The sequence below is a fragment of the Vanacampus margaritifer genome, chromosome 1, assembly GCF_051991255.1.
Source record: "Vanacampus margaritifer isolate UIUO_Vmar chromosome 1, RoL_Vmar_1.0, whole genome shotgun sequence".
Classification (NCBI taxonomy): Eukaryota; Metazoa; Chordata; class Actinopteri; order Syngnathiformes; family Syngnathidae; genus Vanacampus; species Vanacampus margaritifer.
Window position 1 is genome coordinate 54539761 of NC_135432.1, and position 23116 is coordinate 54562876.

At 38.8% G+C, this 23116-nt stretch overlaps 1 protein-coding gene across 2 annotated transcripts in view; it reads left to right on the forward strand.

Annotated features, from left to right (window-relative positions):
* LOC144039575 (uncharacterized) overlaps window positions 1-23116 on the forward strand; it is a 32622-nt gene that overhangs the window by 2152 nt on the left and 7354 nt on the right. For both annotated transcript variants that reach the window (XM_077553195.1, XM_077553114.1), the window contains exons 2-6: window positions 9462-9780; window positions 21926-22066; window positions 22170-22213; window positions 22287-22422; window positions 22570-22680. In XM_077553195.1, the coding sequence (XP_077409321.1) occupies window positions 9486-9780; window positions 21926-22066; window positions 22170-22213; window positions 22287-22422; window positions 22570-22680 (727 nt within the window). In that variant the 5' untranslated portion in view covers window positions 9462-9485. The remainder of the gene's footprint in view (window positions 1-9461; window positions 9781-21925; window positions 22067-22169; window positions 22214-22286; window positions 22423-22569; window positions 22681-23116) is intronic.

The window sequence follows — 23116 nt, forward strand, 5'->3', positions numbered from 1 at the left end:
ACACTTCTGATCATGTGTTTGTATGTAGATTAAGTGTGAGTGTGTTAGCGTCTGCCGAGGAGGAAACTCACGACGGATGAGGCACACTGTTGATCAATAGGCTTAGCTGATGAGTAACTCATCAGTGGCTGCTTATCGCAAACATTAGTTGGCATGCACAAATATGGACAGGTGATACTAAATTTTGAGCTTCCATTTTTTAAATTAGATTTCATTCTTCATTTGACTGTTAGAATGGAGCGACTTAGTTTTGATAGGAATTTACTCTTAAGTGGTGTACATATGTAGCAAAAATCGGGCTGAATTTGAGCATTTTGCTACCTCTTATGATCAAAGTCAGGAAAGGCTTGGGTGTGGCAGGCTTTTTTCTTTATATGTCTACTACAATTCAGTGCTTAAGAAGTGCAGTCCACATGTTTCATGAAACATGAAAAGTTGAATTGATAAAGCCACAAATGTGGATTTTTATTGAAATCTGATTTGTGACTTACGCCACACTTGTTTGGTAGAATTATATCAAGATTTCATAACGAATATAGGGAGTCCACAAGTTACATTGTTTCAACTTTACGGCGCCCATGCCTCGTCCGTAGCACCTTCTTTTTCGTTAATTTCCCACAGTAAACACGACATTTTAAAGTTATTTAAAGTTGTGTTGTTGTTACGTCCAGCAACGGACGTCCATCGAGCAGGTCGTACAGTAAATATCCAGTTTTTTTCCCAAACCGATAAATTTACTTAACATCGCACAATGCCAAAGATGTACATTATAAAATGAATCTACTACCATTGTTTTAAAACAGAGTTGAAGTGGATGACATTCAATAACTTTCAACAAAAACTAGGCTGTGATGATAGCTTCCTGCTGTTGTCTCAACTTAACTCTGTGTCGCTATCAAGAGTGGAATTAAATCCATTTTACCGCGAAAAATCTGTGAAATAGCAGGTCTGTGAATCTGGAACTCACGATAGGGGGATGGGGTGGGGGGGCTGATTACTTTACTTTGCGTTTTAAACTCCATTTTCTGTTAGAACAGTTAGCAGACCTAAAAAAAAAAAAAAAAAAAAATTATGATTCATTATATTTTAACAACAAAACAAAAAATGTATCTACCTAATAAACACAGAAGGAAACTGCTCGGTTTCTTTTGTGCAACCAATTGCTTGCTAGGCAAATCTTGTCCAGCACAATCATGTATGCGCCAAAACCCAGTAAACAAGCTAGGACCTGAGGAGCGTGCTCCTGGAGTGAGAGTGAGCATGAACTGCAAGTCACAAAGACGTACACACACTCCAAAACCAGCACTCCAAGGATTCTGAAAAAACATTTACACCAATTGTCTGTTAAACCGTCTAGTCAAAGCAACAAACCCCAATATTTTTTATTGGTACCATCCCAGTGACAAGTCCCAATACACAGTAGAACCTTGGAGGGTGAACACAATTGGTGTTGACCTCCACATTTCTATTTGGTTTCCAAATCATTATTTAAAATAATGGAAATAGAAATAATCTGTTCAAGGGCAAAACTGTTTGAGTTAAAAATTAAACATTACAGGCAATGCTGTAAGAGCCTTCTTAGCTTTAATAAGTCGCCATTAAGACGCAAAAAACAAAACACTAAGGTAACATTAAAAGGGAAGTCAACACCCCCCAAAAATATTGACAATAATACGGTATATTGGTTAATATTGTGTTAGTGGAATATGAGTTAACCGCAAAATCCAGATCAATATCAGAAGGGAGCGGCCATTTTGCCACTTGCTGTCGACTGAAGATGACATCACAGTTGCTCAGGCAACGCCCAATCACAGCTCACCTGTTTTCTGAAGCTGAGCTGGTGGCTATTTTGCCTCTTGCTATCAAGTGAAAATGACATCACAGTTGCTCAGGTCTCAGGTAACAACCAATCACAGCTCAGCTTCAGAAAACAGGTGAGCTGCGATTGGCCATTGCCTTTCCCTGAGCAACTGTAGCAAGTGGCAAAATGGCCGCTCCCTGAGATGGATTAAAATGGCTGGATTTTGCTACATAGTTCATATTCCACAAATGTAATGTTAATGTCATGTTTAGACGAGCAAGGTGACATATAACATTATTGTCAAGAAATGTTTAAGGTTGACTTTTACGGCACATGACAAAGGTGGAATATCATTTGAAATTGCCATACAGATCTAAAAAACATTTTAAAAAAAAAAGGTTTAAAAAGAAGACTTGGGCCTTGTGTAGGCTTGTAATAACAGCAATTATAATCGTGTGACTAAAACTAAGAGAGTTGAAATGAATAACGTTTGATGAAGGAGAAAATACTTCAACAGTTCATGCTAGCGGACATGTTAAAGCTATCTCCAAATGATGCATGCCCCCACCACTATCCTTTGACTTGTTGCGGCATGTGGCTGGTGTCTGGCACTCACGTGCATGAGAGGATGTGCGGTGTGGAGGTGAGGGATGCAGTGGGGTGGTGAAAGGGAGAATGGAGGGGGGGGCGAGTTCGACGAAGACGATGGGAGTGTGCAAGCAAATTTGGAGAGAAGAGTTCTTTGCTGGGTAATTATCAATCTCTTAGGAATGCAGCCTGTTCTGGTAGTAGACATGCTGCTGCATGGTTACAGTAGCCTCACAACACGCTAACTTGCATTATCATCCAAACCTCTGTACTTGTGTAGCTTATTCTGCTTTATTCATGCCAGTATAGACTTATATCATTGTTGTATTCAATACTACATGATCTCTGCCTGATACTTTATCCTCTTTGCTTGAGACAAAAGTGCCACTTAAAATGAGTCTGACTTGTTGTATGATGCTGTGTGGAATGAACATGAACTAGACATTAAAATGTTCATGTGTCATTTGATATCTTTGTCAATTATTCAGTGATATCTACAGACAAGGAGCTGCTATATTGTGGCTTTAAACCAATGAGACATTGACCAGTGGTGGGCAAAGTATGGCCCGCAGGCCACTTATGGCCCACCGAGCATTAAGTAGTCATGTGATAGTTGATACAATAAGCAATGTTTTGTTTTTTTTGGGGGGGGGGGAAGTGAAATGCATGTATAATGCTTTTTTTCCCCATGTAATTTGGGGTAATTGATTTATTTGAAATGATAAAATATACCAAAAACTTCATTAGTGATCCACCAAGTACTGTACTGTGATATTTAGCTGACAAAAATGATGCGATACCGTCATTTCAAAGTACTGACACTTGGGGCCATGCTGTCTGTATAGATTACAAATAGGCATAACTAATTGTTGAGAATTCTGTCGATTGTTAGGAAATCATTGGTTGATTGATTGCTGTCATGATGAAATTGCAGCAAAATTTAATACAGCACTTTAATGAACACACCATTGATTGGTCAGCTATTAGAAGATGATCCTACCCTCACTATATCCCCAAAGTGTATTTACAGTCTAAGTAATTAATATATTGCCCTCACATGTGGAAAAGGAGAGCCAAAAGCCTTGTTTCCATTTCCGGTATCTACTCTACTCTACTCTACTCGACATTTAGTCACCGATTCACTTTTTCGATTGATTGTTGGGAGAACAGTTTAACTCAATAAGCACATTTATAAACAGTAGGAACTGCTGTCAGCCACAGCTCGCACCTTCAAACTCGTTGAAGTCACCCACCAGAGGGAGAAAGGTTGAGGGGGAGGGGGACTATTTTGGAAGCTGTCGGCCAAAAACATGAATGGAATGTCTGTTCCCGTGCAACCAAAATTATTGATCAAATTAGTGTATATAATAACCATCGTAGTTCTTAGGGACCTTAAAGTACACTCTTGAGCATCCTTAAAATGTATTTGTTGTCTTATAGTGTGATGTCTTGAATCAGTATTCCACGTTAGCTAGTTAGTTGACTCTGAGCTACTTTTGAGCTCAATATGCTGGTGTTAGTTGTAAACACCCCAAGATGCACACCTCTATACGTACGTCCACTGAAATTTCTATCCTCGGTTGTGTTTGGTCTTCCACAGAGAACATGAGAAAAACACTCTGATTGAAGTGTGCAGGTGCTGCATAGTAACTCCACAAAGCAAAGTTAAACATCTGCTTGTCTGGAGAAGGCAGGCTGGAAAGGATCCAAAACGAACTGCTTTTTAAGGATAGTACTGACCTTTCTATTGTGTTAATTTCCCTTTGCAGACACTGACTAACGATATCCAGCTGATCACTGCTGACTGCTATGCTGGGCCATGTGAGGCACCGCAGCATGTAGATGTGAACGTCCTCGTGGTTAAACTGAGCTCGTTCTAATCCAAACAAAGGTGGCTGCCTCTATGTTCTGCCACGCCCTTTTCTTGGCAGTGCTTTATTCACATGAAACGGTCTTGCCAGTCTGACTCCCAAATTGGAACTTGCATTATTTAGGTTTACACAAGTTCATGGAGATGTTGTTGTTGTTGATGATGGTTTTTTTTCTTCAAATTATAATATTCACTATAATATTCAGTTACAGACGGCTATTGTAACTAATCATAAGTTTATAAAAACATCAGCCTCCTTGGTCAAACATGACAACCCTGTTAGTCAATATGTACTGGTTTGTTGTTTTAGCGATGCTATTATGACCATATATCGAGTGTCACTCAGTGACTGTACACAAAGCAAATTAAAATTATTGTATTCAGTGTTCCTTAGACCAGTGGTCCCCAACATTTTCTGTACCACGGACCGGTTTAATGTCTGACAATATTTTCACTGCCCAATCTAAAGGTTTAGCTGATAAAGACAAAATAAAATGACAAGAAAAAAACTGTGGTATTTTCTCTATAATAATAATGAACGTAAATCTACTGTGTAATCATGTGCAACTTTATTAACGGTGTCCGTAACGTCGCACCAACAACGGAGTTGTCAAGTGAGACGGATGTAACAGACAGAATCCGGCCACTTTTCAAAATAAAACATCATTTTCGAAAAAAATAAAAATAATGCAAATTTTTTTCTTTCGGTACCAAATGACCCGCAGCCCGGTGGTTGGGGACCACTGCCTTAGACGGCTGTTTGTTGCCATGATTCTGGGTTGTGGATTAATTCCATTGATGCCATAGTGACTCAACCAGGGAAGATGAATTCCCAATTTGTGAGTTACACAAAATGCTTAAACACTGTAGTTTTGAAAAATCTCCACCTTGGCCAGAGTTTAAAAAAACAACAACAAAAAATAAACATAGCCATAAATATAGCATGTAAACAAAAGGCAAAAAGGTATAGGACATTATGCTGCCTTTAAATTATGCATGTTCAGTGAAGATGGCCTTGAAATCAAGTCGATGCCCGCCCAGATGCCTTTGAATGCCTTAAAACTGGATCTCATTTGGTCAGAGGTTCCGTTTAAAGCTACTTTGTTTCTATGTGTGTTCAGCTTGACACATTAAAACGACTGAAGTTAGTCCAAGTTGTGGATGGCGTCTTGTGGCTTGTAAAAAGCCACTTAAAAAAAAAAAGAATGGCTAATTTGAAGCTCACCCTTCACACACATCTTTTTAGGATTTTGAATAACAAGCTGTTTGAACAAAAAATAGACTCCACCCTTCTCTTGTTCTTCAGCAAAACAAGACGCTTGTCTTAAACGCCAGGTTTGTGATATGTCCCTCCAGATTTGTCTTAATCACCCCAATACGTTCCTTTGTCTTTTGATTCAGGTAAGGCAGCTGCCCTGGCTTTGAGTTTCTTTTTATCTGCTTACCTGCGTTCATAAAACCAGAGCTTTGCTCTGGAATGCATGTCCTCAAGCTTCGGAACGGGCAGCTCTCGACGGTCAACACCTACCATTTGTTAATATCAGCGCTTTCCCAGTTGATTTCATGACAGTGTATAAACTGTTATAAGTTCTTCTTTACTTGTACACTGGACAATAATGCAGGTAGTGGATCTAAACACACCCTTGTTCAAATACTAGGTTTTTAGAAAACTGCGACCAAGATAAGAAGATTCCAAATTTTACAATAATGTGACCTATAACCTGTACAAGTCAATTGATCGAACTTGGTTTCATCTATGTGTAACACTTGTTTGGGAGACTATGGTATGGAAAGGTTGAACTTTTTAGTCATAATTCCCAAATATTTTTTTGAAGCAAACACTGCAAGAACAGCATACCTACACTGAAGCATGAGGGAAGCAGCATCGTGGGTTTTTCTTCAGCTGCAACTCGAGTCTTTGGCTTCATTCACACGGCCGTTCATTACATTCACATGCAATGAAGATTTTGTTGTTGTTGTTGTTGCGCATGTCACAAATGTTTACTTTATCATATTTTAACTGGGATAAAATTCAAGTCAAATATAAAATTAACAGGTACCCGTCAGACTTCTAAAAATAACCTGGACTCGCAGTGGCTGAAGTCAGAGAGCAGCCATCTTGCGTTGCCACTGTTACTGACTACTTCTGTTCAGTTTTCACTGACAACACTGTTATCAGTGTACGGTTTATGCCATGGAGTAATGGATTAATGAAAGCCTCTCAAACAACGAACTTCACTGACTGCATCGACCAGTATATCATTTCAGTATCATGACTTACCAAAGTTAGGTTTACATTTCACAGCCATAGTCTCCTATTAATGATGTGCAAATAGATTCAATGTGCTGAAATTTGTCCTCATGGTCTATTACCATTTCATTGATGATGGTTCTGACAACATGATGCAGACGAATCCTGTAAATGTTATGAAATAATGTTTAGAATTGTATTCTTACAGCTGTGTTTGTTGAACCGTATGCCACATATTGTGACATTCTCACAGAGAGAGACAGAAAATAACCTGAAAATGCCGTGAATGCCAGCGAGCAGTTATGCTGCATTACGTGTCCCGGTTATTTTTAGACGTCCATGATGCAAGGATGATCATAAGTAGTACCTCGCCCCACTCCCGCGTGCAGTTCATATTTGACTTTTAATGACATATAAGGTCGGATGCGTGCGACCCGAGTGTAGAGACTGCAGACGTTATTGGATACATATTCAATTTATTTCCACATACAAATGAAGACCAGTTCGGATTTGAAAAAATTGAAAATGTACTGATCACTTTGCATGGAAAAAATTAGATGTGTCACATATGGGCAAAAAAATAAGAATTGACCTAAAATGTGAACGTCGTCTTAATCAAGGTGGGAAAATGAATCGACAATTTGAAGTAGCAGTCAGTGTTAGTAGTACAGCCCTTTAGGCTTATGCTAGAAAAAAAAATCAGTAAAAGCCTACTAGAACAGTTGGAATTTATTTGGTGTTATCAGAGGCACTTTAAATGGTGGCATATTTTAACTTGAATTCACATGCCACATCTCCACTTGCAAGAGGATGTGCACACTTGTGCAACCACGTTTTTGAAAAATGATTTTCAATTGAGTTGTACAGGTCACATTAGTGCTGTATTTAAAAAAAAAAAAAAAAGAAAAGAAAAGATTAATGTTCTCATTTTTTAAAAACATTACAAACACCTGGCATTTGAACAGGGGTGTGTATACTTTTTATATCTCCTGTATAGTGCCACTGCATTGTTTCAGGGTGCACACTATAGTATGTCTCCGATCCAGAGTGATAGTCTAACGTCCATCGTGAAGGAAAAGTAAACAGCATGTTGGAACACATGAGGACTTTAGCAGGACTAGAAAAAACACAGCTTGTGTTTGCGTTGTGCGAGGGCAGAATACAGTCCGATACATAAATAATATTGTACTGTGACTTATGTCTTATGATGTTGGGGGTGCTTATAAATGATTCTCTCTGCAACGAAGACAGAAAGAAATAAAGATTTTTAACATTTTGTCTGGCTTGCTCGTGTAAACCACTGCACTGAGTGTACAGTAAAAGGATCTCATCAATTTCATGGGTTTGACAGTTTTATTCTTAGTGTGCGTTTCGTCTTTAAATGTGTTTGCAAGACTAATACTTGGAGGCTTTTAAGTGTAACCGTGGAAATAGTAGCGTGAGTCAACTCCTTGAGAGCGGACTGCAGAGTAAGTCACTGGGTGGTCCTTTTGCCACATCCTACAACAGAGGAACTCTTCTGGTTCCTCTCTGGAGAAAATAATCGGGGAGTTTGTGGCGCTCCCTGGGCTGTAAACAAAGGAACCAGCCTCTGTCTCCATGGAGAGGCGTCTTTTCTTTTTTTTTGGATCCAATACACATAGATAGGTTAGTCATAGCTAAATGACTGTAATTTAGAGCAGCAGAAACATAGGGATCAGCGACCTGGTGATTTTGTCTCATAAAGATGTATGCATTGTCTTTTTAAAGGCCTTTCTCTGACTCACTCAATCTCGATATGCTCCAGCCAAGTAGAGCTTGGCCACATGAAAATAAGACATTTCTAAACCCCCAACAACTGAAGCTCTGCATGCATTGCTGTGTGCATACTTGATGTGTGTCACCCTTTTACCAAGAGACCAGATCCACATTTAACTTTTATGGCATTTAAAGGCATGTTCCCACAATTTCCCACACTGACTTTGGCAAGATGTGATCGCGAAAATGTTAATTTGCTCAAAATGTTCCTTATGTTGCATCCAAATGGGTTCTTCTGTTTATCCTGCATGTCTGCTTTGACAACCGGAGTTGATTTGGAAATGTTTCCTTTCAGTGTGATTCATGCTGAAGGGCACGTGTTCCCTCCGTTATATTGTTGTTCAGTATGCTGAAATAAGTTTCGGGGGGGAAATCACGCTTGGCTGCGTAGCTGGAGCCAACAACAATTGAGCAACAGATCTTGACAAATCAAGCCAGGATTTATGATTTTTACAAACCCGACTTTCATTGGATTTTTCCTTCCTCGCTCATTGATCTTACTGCTGTAGTTGTGGAAGCACATTCTTACTTTTATCCTGTGAGTGGTAGATAAATATCCAATAAAGTATGCAGCTGGAAGACGCCCAGTAGTGACTGCTGCAAATTCCCAGGAGGAGGAGCAGTTAAGTGAGGTGAAGGAGGGAGGGTGATGAGCTCATGGAGAAAGATGAAACGGCGGACATGATTGAAAATAACCTCAAAAGTTCTCTGATATGAACATGGACAGACACGAGGGATTGTTTGTCCCGCTTTAAGCCTCGTAGTGTGTAGTTGTGCATGTGTGTAGTGTAGATGTGTGTGCTCTGTGGGGTGCGGCTTTGTGAGTTATGACTCCGTGTTGTGGAATGAAGGGAGCGGTGCCAGGCCTTTCTTTGCAGAACTGCGAAGTTTGGTTTAGAGGCTGGAGAGGGGACTGAGTTTGGCTGCCATGTGGTCGGCTTAGTGAGTCGTGCCCACAGAGTAGCGCAAACGTAACACACACAGGCACGCAAATGGACCCGGCTTCTAACTTGTTTATCGTTGATAATCCGTCATTGTCACTCTAGCTACTTTTGTGGCCTATCCAGTAAAGCTTTAAATCGTACCAACCAGATTCCGAGGTACAACACAAGCATTGTCGATGAACCCATTCTTTTTGTGTGTGTCCGTTTCAGGGCTTAAATCCAGCAAGTGGCGGGATGTCCAACCGCGACTCGCTGGGCTTCGGGGATCTGATTCCCCACGATGTGGTTGAGATCTTTGCCCAAGAGAAGCATCATAAAAAGGGGAGGAAAAAGCGCAGTCACTCCCTGGGCCGGGCCTTGGGCTGGCTAAAGGGCAAGAAGAGGAAGGATCTCCGCGCTAATGGGCAGAACCCAGGGCTCGGCCCCGCGTTGGACTTGGCTTTGGACGGACACGCGGCTGCGCATCTCAGCGGGAACAAGGGAGGACACAGGTCAGGACGACAAACCCAGACTCAAGGAAACAATCATGGTAAGAACACATTACGCACGCTATCATTCTCCTTTTGCTAGCAGCGACATTTGTCCCTGTCCTTAATGCAGTGTACTTTTTATTTAGAAACATGAAATTAAAGTGCAACCTCTAAAATAGAACACAATTCGTTCCAAGATGCTGGTCAACCTCTCATATATGTAAACAATGTGACAATGGTGCAATGCAAAAGTGAATGATGCTGAAGATACGCTTCATGCAATGTACTATTAATTGTAATTAATCGCATGACTTCACTAGTTAACTCACAATTAATCACAAATTTTATATCTGATCTAAATGTACAATAAAAAAATCTAGGTTTTCATAGTCTTGTTAACAAAAGTGGAAAAAATGTTAAATAGAAATAGTTAAAATGAATTTTTAACGTTTATAGCCGTCAATGGCAGTGAATGAGTTAATATCATGACATGATGATGATGATATTATTGCCGTTATCGTTACATCCCTAGTTGGGATGTCAAAACACCTTGAATATCTTCATATTGTGTCAAATAAGGAAACTGTGTTTATGCATAAATACAAATTGATTCAAGTGTTGCGTTGACCCAAAGCAATACGCATCGTAAGGAGGGAACTGGATCTAAAATGTTGCTATTCTAAACATGTCGGTACCATAACATTTCCGGCAAGTTGATAGAAACCAGTGTTGCTCCTTCACCCCCGGGCGTACATGTTTGTTGACTGGACGGCTGTTTGAACAGACTGGCTTCCAACTCACCCGCTGACCTTTAGGTCTGCTTTCTTTGCTGTTGTCTGTCCCGTTCCGTGATACAATCACCAACTCACCTGGTCCTCGTGTTACACCACCAAGTGCTGCACTCAGACTCTGTGAATCGGGCCTTTCTCCAGACGTGAGGTCACACTCGCACAGTCGCATGAAGGCGGTTTAAACACGCACGCTTTGAACGGCAAAAAAAGAATTCGCACTCACCTGCTGAAAGTGACTTTTCCCAGAGGTGTGCTCAGCAAATCTTGTCTGAGCTTGCACATGCCTGCTACACAACCACAAACCAGTTTTCTCTTCGCAGTCGGCGCAACCATTTGCTAACTCTACATTCTTTTAGTTTTGTTGACTGCAAAATTGCATATTTTGGTCTTTGCTAAATTTAACAGTACTCAAAACGTCTTTGTCACAGGTACAATCAGAACAAAAACAGACACACAAGCAGTACTTTTTGCAAATGAGGCGGCCCTTGCAAAAATACAAAAGTACTGCTTGTTTTGTCCACGGTGTTCTGGCAGCAAGCATTCTTGTAGTTTTGGCTGATTACTTTCCAGACAAGGGAGAGTCGGCCTGTTACGCTCACTGCTACTTCTCAAAGTGTGAACCCAAAACTTGAGTGGGGTAGGCGTCAGGGGATTTCCACTCGGCCCAAAATCATGTCGGCGCACATAGATGTTTCATTTCCACAACTGTTGAATAAGAACATATGTTCAGACATAACACCTAGAATATTGTTTAGACTTAAGAGACTCATTGGCAATAACATTATTGTCATTACATGTTATATAACCTGCTATTATTTTATAAAACGGTTATCTTGTAAAGGTCATTGATAGTTTTGTTACATTAGTTCTTATTAGAGTTGAACCTAATAAACTGTCTGGTGAGTGCAGACAGCAGATTGCGCAACCTTTGCTGTACATAGTGCTAACATGTGATTCATTACCACTGCAACAAAAGCGGAGAGTTTTGTAAGCGAAAGTAAACTATAGGAGATGAGGAGATATAGTTCTGCAAAGACAGCTTGCATGGTAACCACACAAGCAGGGCCGTGTTTATTCCCTTGTCTGCACATTTTCCACATACAATATTGAGAAATTGTCTGTGATACTTTCCATACAGTCTACATACTGTACAATGGAACCTAAAAGTCAAACAATCTATTCAGTGATTCATTTCCAAGTAACAATTTTGTTATAGTAAATAATGTCAAGTGAATGAAAATGTTCCAGGGTCAAACTGTTGCCATCATAAAATAGATTTTGAGTTATACTTTTACGTTCTTAACTTTGACACAAGTATAAATACAAGTTACAAACCACTCGTTTGACCATAAAGCTAAACGCAACAGCAAAAATAGGGAAAGCTACCAAGGGTGTGCATCTTTCCAATAAAAAAAAAGATTCAATACATGTCTCAATACGATTCAAGGACGTAACATTTTAAAGTGGAACGATTCGGTTCCAGTCAGTGGGAAATTTGATTTGTTTTTGTACCGATGCACTCACATTTTTTAAATCATAAACGATTTTCTGACTCAAATAGTGTTTTTTTTGCAAGACTGACAGATGCATTATGGAGAGGGAACAGGAAAGATGAAAATATGCCATTTGTCTATTTTCATTACCTATTATACTTTCAGCGGCATGCTATTTACATTAGCGAATGCTTGTTAATAGTTTTGGGGTAGTATTTAAAGGGGAATTTATCTCTTGACAATAATATCTTGCATATGTGACCTCACTAGTCTAAACATAACATTCTGATTAATATTACATTGGTGGAATATGAGTTATGAAGCAAAATCCAGCTGTTTTCATCCATCTCAGGGGGCGGCCATTTTGCCACTTGCTGTTAACCGAAGATGACATGACAGTTGCTCAGGGCTCAGGCAACAACCAATCACAGCTCACCTGTTTTCTGAAGCTGAGCTGTGATTGGTTGTTGATATTGTACTGAGCAGTGTAACCCTTTCCTATGTCAAAAATTCACAATACATTTAATTTATGATCATTGTCCTAACAGTAAACATGCTTCTGCGGAGGTTTGCAATGAGCAGTTTGCGTACAAATGGTTGCTATTAGCAATAAGCACAGCAACCTCCTCCATGTGTGTTGTGTCCATGAGTGCCAAACTTCCAAGAGGACGCGCTGGAGTGTAGCACACTGGCACAGAGAATTAGATCTCTCCACATGAGCCTGTGATGATGATGAGTCCTGATGCCAGAAAGGGGCCTCCTGGTCACTCAATGCCTGGCACGGGGCCAGTTCATTAAAAAGCTATGCCAGCACTGTTACACTGACGGAGGAACAAGAGGTTTTGTTTTTCCTGACCTCTCTGGCGCCCACTAAGGATCACAATGTAGCGAGTATACCAACACCCGAGAATCCCTTTGGTTACAGACTTAACGTTACAATTACAGGTCGTGAAATAGGATGACTGAATTTCCAGGGACCTTCGAGCACTTGGTTCATTATAGTACGCAAAATACAAATCTGATTGTTTTCTTTCTTTTAATAAAAAGGTATAGTACTCGAAGGTGGTTCCATTCGCATTTGGGTATTTTAAATTTACACCTATTTTTGTAAACAAGACGGTTGGAATTTGACCAACCCAGTGGTTGGATTGTAATGATAAACTTTGACCTTTTGGAGATCTTAGTCTCGTTCTGCATTGCCTTTCTTGATAACCAACCTGTGTATGTATTTCAACTTGAAATAAGTACTTCTAGATTTACTTCCTTAGTTTATTTATTTTGTGCCAGGTGGCACTTTCATGAATAATTAAGAGGAGAGATCATGTTAATTTTCTAATTCTACATTGCACGTGTATGCTCTTGTTTGTGACAGAGTGTGCTGACGACGTTTGCAAGTGGTTTATTTCTAGTTATGCTTATTTCTCTTATGGACAGTGGTAGTCACATTTATTGATTATTATGCAGTGCGTGCTGTACGTACACATAATTCTGATTGCATGACCAAGCTTGAGGTGTTTTGAAATTTCATTTCCTGTCATTGTATGTATTTATATTAGGAGTGTCAAAATGAGTGTGTTATTTTTGAGTTCATTTAAAGTTCCTTACACCACAAATTTTTTTAACGCGCTGCGATTAACGGTCGCTCCTTACTTGAAAAGCCTGTACTGGGGAGTTCCAGACACGTTCACGTCAAAATTTTGCAATAATAAATGTAATAATAATGCATATATTTGTGGAGACTGGGGTCAAGTTGTATTTTACCATTTTAAAACTGTGCAGAATTTCACAAGTTGCTTCATGTTAAAGATTAGATAGCTCTTCATCTGAAAAGAAAAATGCACTGAGCTGTCACCGCAATTATGCCATCTAGTGGCAGAAAAAAAAGACCAACACAAAACAATATCAAACTCGTTTTTAAAGTACAGTACATCTTTTTAATTTTAACTCAATTTTATGAATTATTATGAAATTACTGTATCAATGACTAAAAGATGCAGCCATATTTCTACTTAACATTTTTCCCACTTTGTTAACAAGAGTATGAAAACTTAGAAAAAAATGATTGTACATTTTATTGTACATTTAGAACAGATATCAAATGTGCAATTAATCGTGAGTGAACTATTGAAGTCATGTGATTAATTACGATTAAAAAATGTTAAATCGCCTGACACCCCTAATTTATATTATGAATGGCTAGCAGTGAGTCTTTACAGTAATTGAATGACACACACTGTGCGTGCATGTCCATGAACGATCAAGATTTCCTCTTATAAGTGTGTCAGAGGTGGGGAAGTGTACCAATTCTGGGGTCACATAAAAACACTCACAGTAGTCAAATAGACCTAAGATGTCAAATCGGCCCAAGCAGGGTTAGAATGAGGTGAGTGGATGACGGCTGCCTCTCTAGATAGAAGCAGGTCACCTCATTCTAAGATTCTTCACATGCCTGACCTTTATGGAGATATTTGTCTGAGGAGGGAGGATTTAAGGAGCCTTTGTGCGATTGTGTGGATTGCCATAGAGGCCCAGGTTGTGCAAAGGTGTGACGCGGTCGCTACTGTTGCAAGTACAGGTTTTTCAGCTCCAGCGTCGGCTTTGTGTAAAAGTAGCAGTGCTTTTTAGCTGTAGGGTGCTAGACCAGGAAATGAAACGCACTGCCTTTCTTTGGGGAAGTGAAAGAAGCAGCCACATAGACGTGGAAGTGGCGCTTTACCTTTGTAGAGGGGTTATGGTGTAATCAATCCAATTTGTTCCCCTTCAACCACCAAACAGTCAAATTTGGTATGCAATTTTTCTGTTTTAAATGCCAAAAGTTGTTTTGCGTGAGAATTTGGAGGGGCGCCAACCCTTATGTAAACAACACAGTAGCATCTATTTATTTTTAATATAATTCATAATTAAACTTGTGTGTGTGTGTATATATTAAACAAATAATGATCTATTTTAACGTGAAACTTTCCCCATTATAAACATTTATTATTACGCTCACTTTTTTCATTAGATTGTTTGTGTGTGGTTGACGAACTTGTCATTGTTGTCTTTGTGACGATGATATAATGACAAGGACAGACCGAAAAACTGGTTCGACTCACTAGCTGCTTTCATTATAGAAAGTGATCGAAAACATTTTTAGTATGCATTCGCTTCAGGGGAGTACAAGTAGAGGGCTCAAAAAGAGTTTCTCACAAGTGTGTGTGTGTGTGATGCCGCTCGCTGATTTAATGAGAGGTTATTTAGCTTGACTGCCTGTAAATGGTGCTCAACAGGTATTTATGGGGATTTGGTTTTGGTTGGTGTAGAGAAGGGATCGCAACCTTTCCTGCCAAGAGCCATTTTAGGCCAAATAGATAACCAAAAATCTGTCTGGAGCTGCAAAATGTTTGAACATTGTGAATGATGATGGAAACAGTGTGTTAGTAGTGGTAGTCGATTGCACTGATGGCCCAAGAGCTAATTAGAGCTACAACAGAATAAAATATGCAGCATCCAATATGTAGACATTCACTTTCTTCTGCCTTCGTCTTTTTCAGACTTTGTTTCATACATTTTAGACTCTTTTTTTTTTTTGCTTTTCTGTCAAATTCATGACATTTTTGGTAATTTTATGGATATATATTGTGGTAATTTTCTGCCTCTCTTCTTTATTTGTACATTTCATGGTTATTTTTTTATTTTATTTTATTTTTACCTTTTTTCTGCTTTCTTTGCTATCAATTTTCTGACATTTTTGGCAATTAGGTGGACATTTTATGGTAATTATCAAGATTTCTTTTATTTTGGGACAATGAATGGATACTTTATGAACATTTTCTTGCCTGCCTTTTCTTAAATCAATTTTCTGACTTTTTGGGAAGCAATTTTGTAGACATTTTATGGTAATTTGGGGGGATTTATCTTTTGTTTTTGAACATTTTATAGCTACTTTTTAAATGTTTACTTTTCAGTTTGTTTGTTTTTATTCAATTCTCTGACATTTTTGGCAATGTCATGGACATTTTATGGCAAATTTCTGCGTTTCCTCTTCCTTTTTGGACATTTTATGGTCACTTTTTGGACATTTTTAGGTAATTTTCAAAACTTTTCATCGACCTTTCATCTCTCTTTTTCTGATAACTTAAAAATTTGGATTGTGACATTTTTTGAATATTTAATTATTATTTTTCAAAATCAAAATCATAATTAATTTCTACTAATTTTTTTAGAGATCCACAGGGAGCCACAGGAGAGGGGCTAAAGAGCCACAGGTTGCAGACCACCGGAATAGATGTAGAGTGAGCATGACATGTCAAATCGGTAAAATTTCCGAATGAACAATACTGAGCTCTAAGAAAAAAAAAGAGGAAAAAGGGGGGGGGGGGGAAAGATGTAGAGTGAGCACCCCCAAATTTGTCACTTGCGTAGATGAGCTTTACATGGTACAATTTTCTCGCTTCCTTTTGTTCCGATAAATGTTCACTGTAATTTTCCAGTGTTTGTTGTCTGGTGTTAGCTAAAAGGACGGCTAGCTGGCCTCCGCTCATGAGGCTACAATGTGACTATTGTCAAGAAAGGAAAATGTTTGTCGGTGTAGTGGAGCAAGCACACACAGAGACTGATAAGTGTGTGTTTTGTGAGTCACCAGTAAATGCAGAGTTCAATGAGTGCTTTGGAAAACTAAGACACAAGATTTAAGAGTTGGAATCCATAGTATGGGATGGGAAGTTGGCACTGTAGTACAGAAGGTTTCAGTAAGACAACGGTGCTGGTTGTTTCCTCTCCTAGCACGCAGTGGTGTGTCAAGGTCAGGAGCCCGCAGCGATAAGCTCACACTCCTCTGATATTCCAATGACTCAGTCTTATTTAAACATATCTCTCAACTCCTTTACAGCATGGCACAACTTTCTAACTTCAATATTATCACTTATAATATCATACAGTAGTAGTCTGTAAAGCTACACACTAGCAGGGCTAAACATTCTCCTACATAGCTTTTATTGGAATTGCTGATGGCTGATGCCTATCAAAAAGGGTTTGATTATACTATGAAGCCCTTAAGTCTTGGAATATGACTTCTGTGAATGGATAGACTTAAAATTGTTGCAAATGGAGCTTTACAGACTATTAGACGATTGCTCATCCACACGCATGTGCAACAGAGAAGTGTCATACAGTTACTGCAATGTGATTGCTACTCATCAGATATTCATCATTTCAACCATGAAGGGCACACGTACATGAACGACCTCAGCGCACAAATTTGCTCCTTGTCAGTCATTAACGATAGTCGCCATCTTGCAAAAGCATAATAGAAAATAGAAAGAATTCAGTATCTATAACTAGCTTGGTCAATGGCATGCAACCGCCACCTTTCCCAACTGAAATTAACATAATGCAGCATTGTATAGTGAAGCAATGACAAAATGGGATCAAGTCTCAATGCTTTAAAAAAAAAAAAAAAGTGTGCATGCAGCGAGGGACAGGAAAGGGAGGGGGAATCGTGGCCAAGTCTGGTAAGGTTTGAATGGCCTCGTGTGAGTACGACCTTAGGGGCCTTTTTTACAAGACTGTTTACCTGAAAATGGTTGAAATCGCCGTTGTTTAGATTAAGTGACCACATAACTCTTGGAGCCTCAAAATGCTAAATGCTAAAAGCTATGTTCTGCAAAATGGAGCATGTCAAAAGTACATCACAGCCAAAACAGTGATAAGTCCCACAGTGATGTCATAGCCTTTATACTTACAATGCTTCTCTGCAAAGTTCCATGCACAGTAAAGTAGCTCCACTGCTACTCTGTGGTGGACTGGGCTTTTTTGTACCTGGACCTGGTGACTTACCAACTTAATCCACCTCTTAATACCACCACTATCATAGAAACCATAAACTATAGAAAAATGCAATTTAACTCATTCACTGCCATTGACGGCTTTAGACGTCAAAAATTCATTTGAACTATTTCTATTACTTAAACATTTTTTCCACTTTTGTTAACAAGAGTATGAAAACCTAGAAAAAGTTTTTATTGTACATTTAGAACAGATATAAAATGTGTGATTAATCATGAGTTAACTATTGAAGTCATGTGATTAATTACAATTTAAAAAATGTATCGCCTGACGACCTAATTTTTAATAATCTTTTCTTTTTTTAAATAATCTTTTTTTTTTTCAAAAAAGAAAATCTTATTAAAAATTAGGGCATCAGGCGATTAACATTTTTAATTGTAATTAATCGCATGACTCCAATAGTTAACTCACGATTAATCACAAATTTTATATCTGATCTAAATGTACAATAATTTCCCCCTTGCTTTTCATACTCTTGTTAACAAAAGCGGGAAAACATTTTTAACTAATAGAAATAGTTCAAATGAATTTTTGACGTCTATATCCGTCAACGGCAGTAAGTGAGTTAAGAGCAGGTAACTGTGCTACTTACATCATTTGGAGCCACCCAGAATAAAAATAATGAATGATAAAAACCTAAAAACAAAAACTCAACAACAAATAACATCATACACCAGAGATGATGATTAATGTATGTGTGTTTTGCTTGTAAACAAGTTTGCTCTGATCAACCAATCGAGGGACACATTTGAAAAATGATTGGTTAAAGAAACAGTCACGTTGTAAATACGGTTTAAGTTGCATCAGCCAGCACTGCAGTGCTGATTCTGAAGTCCCTGGAGACGTTTAGTTTGGCATGGCAAAACATAGAGGCTGAAATATGGTAGGAAAAAAATAATAGTACCGTACGCTACGTACTGTACAGTACTGGAAGCCAAGAACGTAGCCAATAGAAATCCTACAAAAGTGAAGATAATATACTATTGTGAATAGAATAATACAGTTTTGTTAGCAGATATTAGAATTCATGTTCTAAATAGTCTGGGAGGACAACAGTGTGCATGGGTTTAGTTTTTTGTGTGCTTATTTTGCTGGTCCGTCTGAAGGGCGATTGATTTGACAACAATGCCTTTATATTGAATTTTTCAAAAACGTTTTCACTAGATCATTATAAAAAAAAATTCAACTTGTTCTAAATGTGTTATGATGAATATGCTTTCGATTGACTCTGTGAGTCAGTTATGTCTGTATTGTATCTTGACGTTGCAAGTTGCTTGGTGTAGAACTGCAACATCATATTCAAACCTGTTTCTATTTTGATCTTGTGGATGTACAAAGATTGTGTTTGTAATGATGACATTTTAGGCATACTGTAACTTTTAGATTGGACCTTAATTGACTGTTATGGTGTACCTAATGTTGTTGTGAGTGCAAATCTTTTCATCATTAATAGTCAGTGGTGCATTCAAGGGGGTTGTTTCCAAATCTCAAAATGTTACTTTTTCTTCTAACACATTCTGCATATACCACTTGGACTCATTCCCACAAATTGTTTTTAGTCGTGCATAATCCACTTACAATGTAATGTCACTTGTCCCTCTGTGAAGCTGCAACAAAAGTAATCCCCACCTGTCAAACAATAGGTTTAAAAACAACAACTCATAATTGTGTCACTGGAATTGTTGTGTAGATCTAACGCTCTTTTTTATATTTTCATCTGACAGGCTGATTTCAAGCAAAGGACAATTTGACCTCTTTGAGGGCAACAACAATTTGAAAAAAAAAAGGCCATCAGAGTTCTTATAAAGCAGATTGTCAGGTGAATTAAAAAAAGAAAAAAGTCGGCAACCTCATTAGCCACCCCTTTTAAATCGAACGCATCAAATTCTGCCTTTTGTGAACAAAACACTGTTTTGATTAACAAGAGGCATTCTTGAAACCAAATGATGAATATTGTGCTAGCCAATACATTCCTTATTTACATATTACTGAACCCCTTTTGTCCTTTTCGAACTATAAAGAGAATTATTATTTACACTATGGCTCTTGAATGTAATCATATTTCCATAAGCAGATTTTCTGTCACACAATGTTTTCCCTTTTGGGTGACTGAGCTCTGGAACTTGAATAGACTGGTTACGCAGGATCATGTACACTGGATTTAGGAAGTTGATTCAAATCCAAGATGTAAACATCAGCCTGGATTTGATACATAATCACTTCCAGCCTGTTAATACTGTCAATCCACCACGGACAGATGGTGCTTTTAAGAGGTCAGTGATTAATACGCACACATATTGGAGTGTAACTAGTGATAGTTTATAGAAGCTCCTCATTAACTACCAGTCGCACCCCACCCACGCCACTCCTGTCAAGCGTGTTCAGCCATCGTAACTAGACACTGTCTCGTTTCCCCATGTGTCCAAATCAACTCTTATGCCGCCAGGTTTTGTTTTTATTCTGCAAACGACTTTTTTGTCTGAGCTATTCAGCCGACTTGTAAGCATGAGAACGTTCTGCATTTGTTCAGATGTTGTATATTCCGTGTATCCGGAAGTGTGCGACAAAGTTGTGCCAAGACTACGGGGAACACATTTCACATGTGTAACCATGTGCTGTGGAGCTCCAGACCTCTTTTCAAACATGTTTTTGATCTTGTTTTAGGAGTTCATTTAACTCAGTCTACATGCTCCCCCTTGTGGCTAATTTATAAGCCTACGCTTGAATACAGGGGGGTTTAGGAAACGTCACATTTTTACTATGAATTTTTAATACAATATGTTAAAGTTGTTCTTGTCCATCAAATCCCTGAAAACAATTCTTCCTTTGCTGTTTACATGTATGACGGCTGTTTGATCCCCATTGACCAATCAGGGTGTTTGCAGATGGGCAGCAAGAGGGGATGGCAGGAATTAGGCTCCACGGGATTAGTGCCTGAGCTCCGATTGTCTATTGGCTGTTGAGACATTCTCCACTTTTGAATGGAAGTGACAAAAACAACTTTTCAAAAACAACACAGATCATCATTTCCTCCTGGTCGGACAGTCTGTTTACAATACATGTGGATTTTCACCTTGTTTTGTTTAAGACATTTTATACCAAGTTCGGTTTCACTTTGGGATCACTGACGGGCTATAAAAGAAGTCATGGTGGTGCTTTTGACTAATGAACTTAGCTCTCATTTCTACTGCTTTCCCACAGTCAAGAAGAAAGGTAAGTGAAGGCAGCACGTACAGATTCTGATCGTTTCAGTAATGCAGATTGCTTTATGGACATAACGTGATCAGGACTGCTTCTGGAAGTCAATTTCAATATTTTGACCCTGTAACTAAACATTCTCTATAATGAGAGAACAATACATTGTCATAGTAATATTGTTCATAGGAAATATCTGGTGTGTGTTTGGAATGCTGTTTCAAAAAAAGTGCTGACAATGAATAGTTTCAAGCATGTGGCCGCTGAGGCAAGTGGCCGATAAATTCAAGTGATTGTTGACAAAATCGTATTTTTGTGTAGCCGAGATGTCGGATAAAGAAATTAAGAGCTGTGTACAGTTACATGGAAAGCAGCGATGATGATCTGAGTGTGAGAATGTGCGACGTTCATTAGCCATTCAAAGTGGTTCATCAGGTTTGAGGTGCACATGTGACTGAAAGTCATTTGGATCTCAAATCAGGTTTGAATCCATGGTTCTTATCACGTGATTGCTGCTATCCCCAAATAACCTAAGCAAAAAATATATATTACTACAAATGTACAATTAAATGAGGCAGTTTCATTGATCCACTTTTCACCGTCTAATGAGATTAGAAATAGTCCAGAAGAATGTGTAAATCCCATCATTAATTGCAGGAAAGTCGATTTTTGATTTGATAATCCGCCTTTGTCAAAGGCAAAATTTAATCCTGAATTCAGGAGTGGAAACAAAGGTTTAATCTCGCACATATTCTTTCTCTTCTTTGCTCTCAACATTTGTTTGTTTGGATTTAAATGATTGCCTCTTTGGGCTCCATGTAGGCAACTAATCTGCTGTTAGACCAGCAATGTACTTTACTGATCACTTCCCCTCGCTTTCTTGTTCTCTCTCTCTCAAGCCGTGCTAAATCTGCATGATGATAAGACCCTGCCTCCTCCGCTGCTCCAGGAGAACGTGTTCATTGAGGCCAGCAGGCCCAAGTACCTTGAGGACCTTCACAGTGAGGCCTTGGAAGGCTTGAAAATGATGCAAAAGGAAGGTATAAAAGCTCTTGTAGACGTTACATGCCATAACTCTGGTTGAAAACGCATTTCATTTAACGCATTGCAAAAGTGGAGGTTTAAATGTTTGTTTTTTTATAGATAACAATGCTGGAATGGAGTTTCAAGATAATGAAAGCACAACTGTAAGTGACCGTAAGTGACATCGCAACCTAAATTGGACTTGTATTAACCGCGGTTGTCTTGTACCCGTGTCAGTCGACAATGACAGCCCAGACGGATGGGGAAAGTGGAGGGTTCACGACTGACAGCACCATTCCTGACGCGTCCTCTGTTGCCTCTATGCAATCGTCTGTGTCTACCAGATCCTCACGCTCTGGTCTCACCAGGCAAGGTAAAAAAAAAAACAATCAGTGAGGATTTTAGCGTAATCATTTTATTAGTCTATTTCCTATATGTTGAGTTTACTTTCAGTATGTTTTCATTTGTATGATAATGTCAAGAGACTTTTTTTTTTTTTTGCACCTCTCTGTTTGACCAGGTTCAACATTCAGGCCTTTGAACTCTGGGAAGCAGCCAGAAAAAGGCAGGACACGAAAACGACACAGGAGGACCGTGGCAGGCATCCCTCGGCATGTTCAGCGAGAACTCGGTATGGAGCCTATGTTTGAAACGTATCACAGTGAATAATATCTGATTTGGAGAACAGATTGTTGACCGCTTTGATTCAAAACAAGATAAGTGTGTATAGTGTATTGTACATTGGAATCTCTAAGACTAAACACAATCCATTGTGGGGGTTGACCTAACATTTTTTTCCAATTTTAAAAAATACACTGTATTTTCCCAAGTGAAAAAAACTGTAACAGTCATTAAACTATTCAAGTTAATTACATTTGAAGAAACAACAAGTCATCATTAACCCATTCACTGCCATTGACAGCTATAGACGTCAAAAATTCATTTGAACAATTTCTATTAGTTTAACTTTTTTTTCTTCATTTTTGTAGAGTATGAAAACCTTTTTTTTGTACATTTAGAACAGATAAAAAATTTGTGGAGTCATGCGATTAATTACGATTACAAAT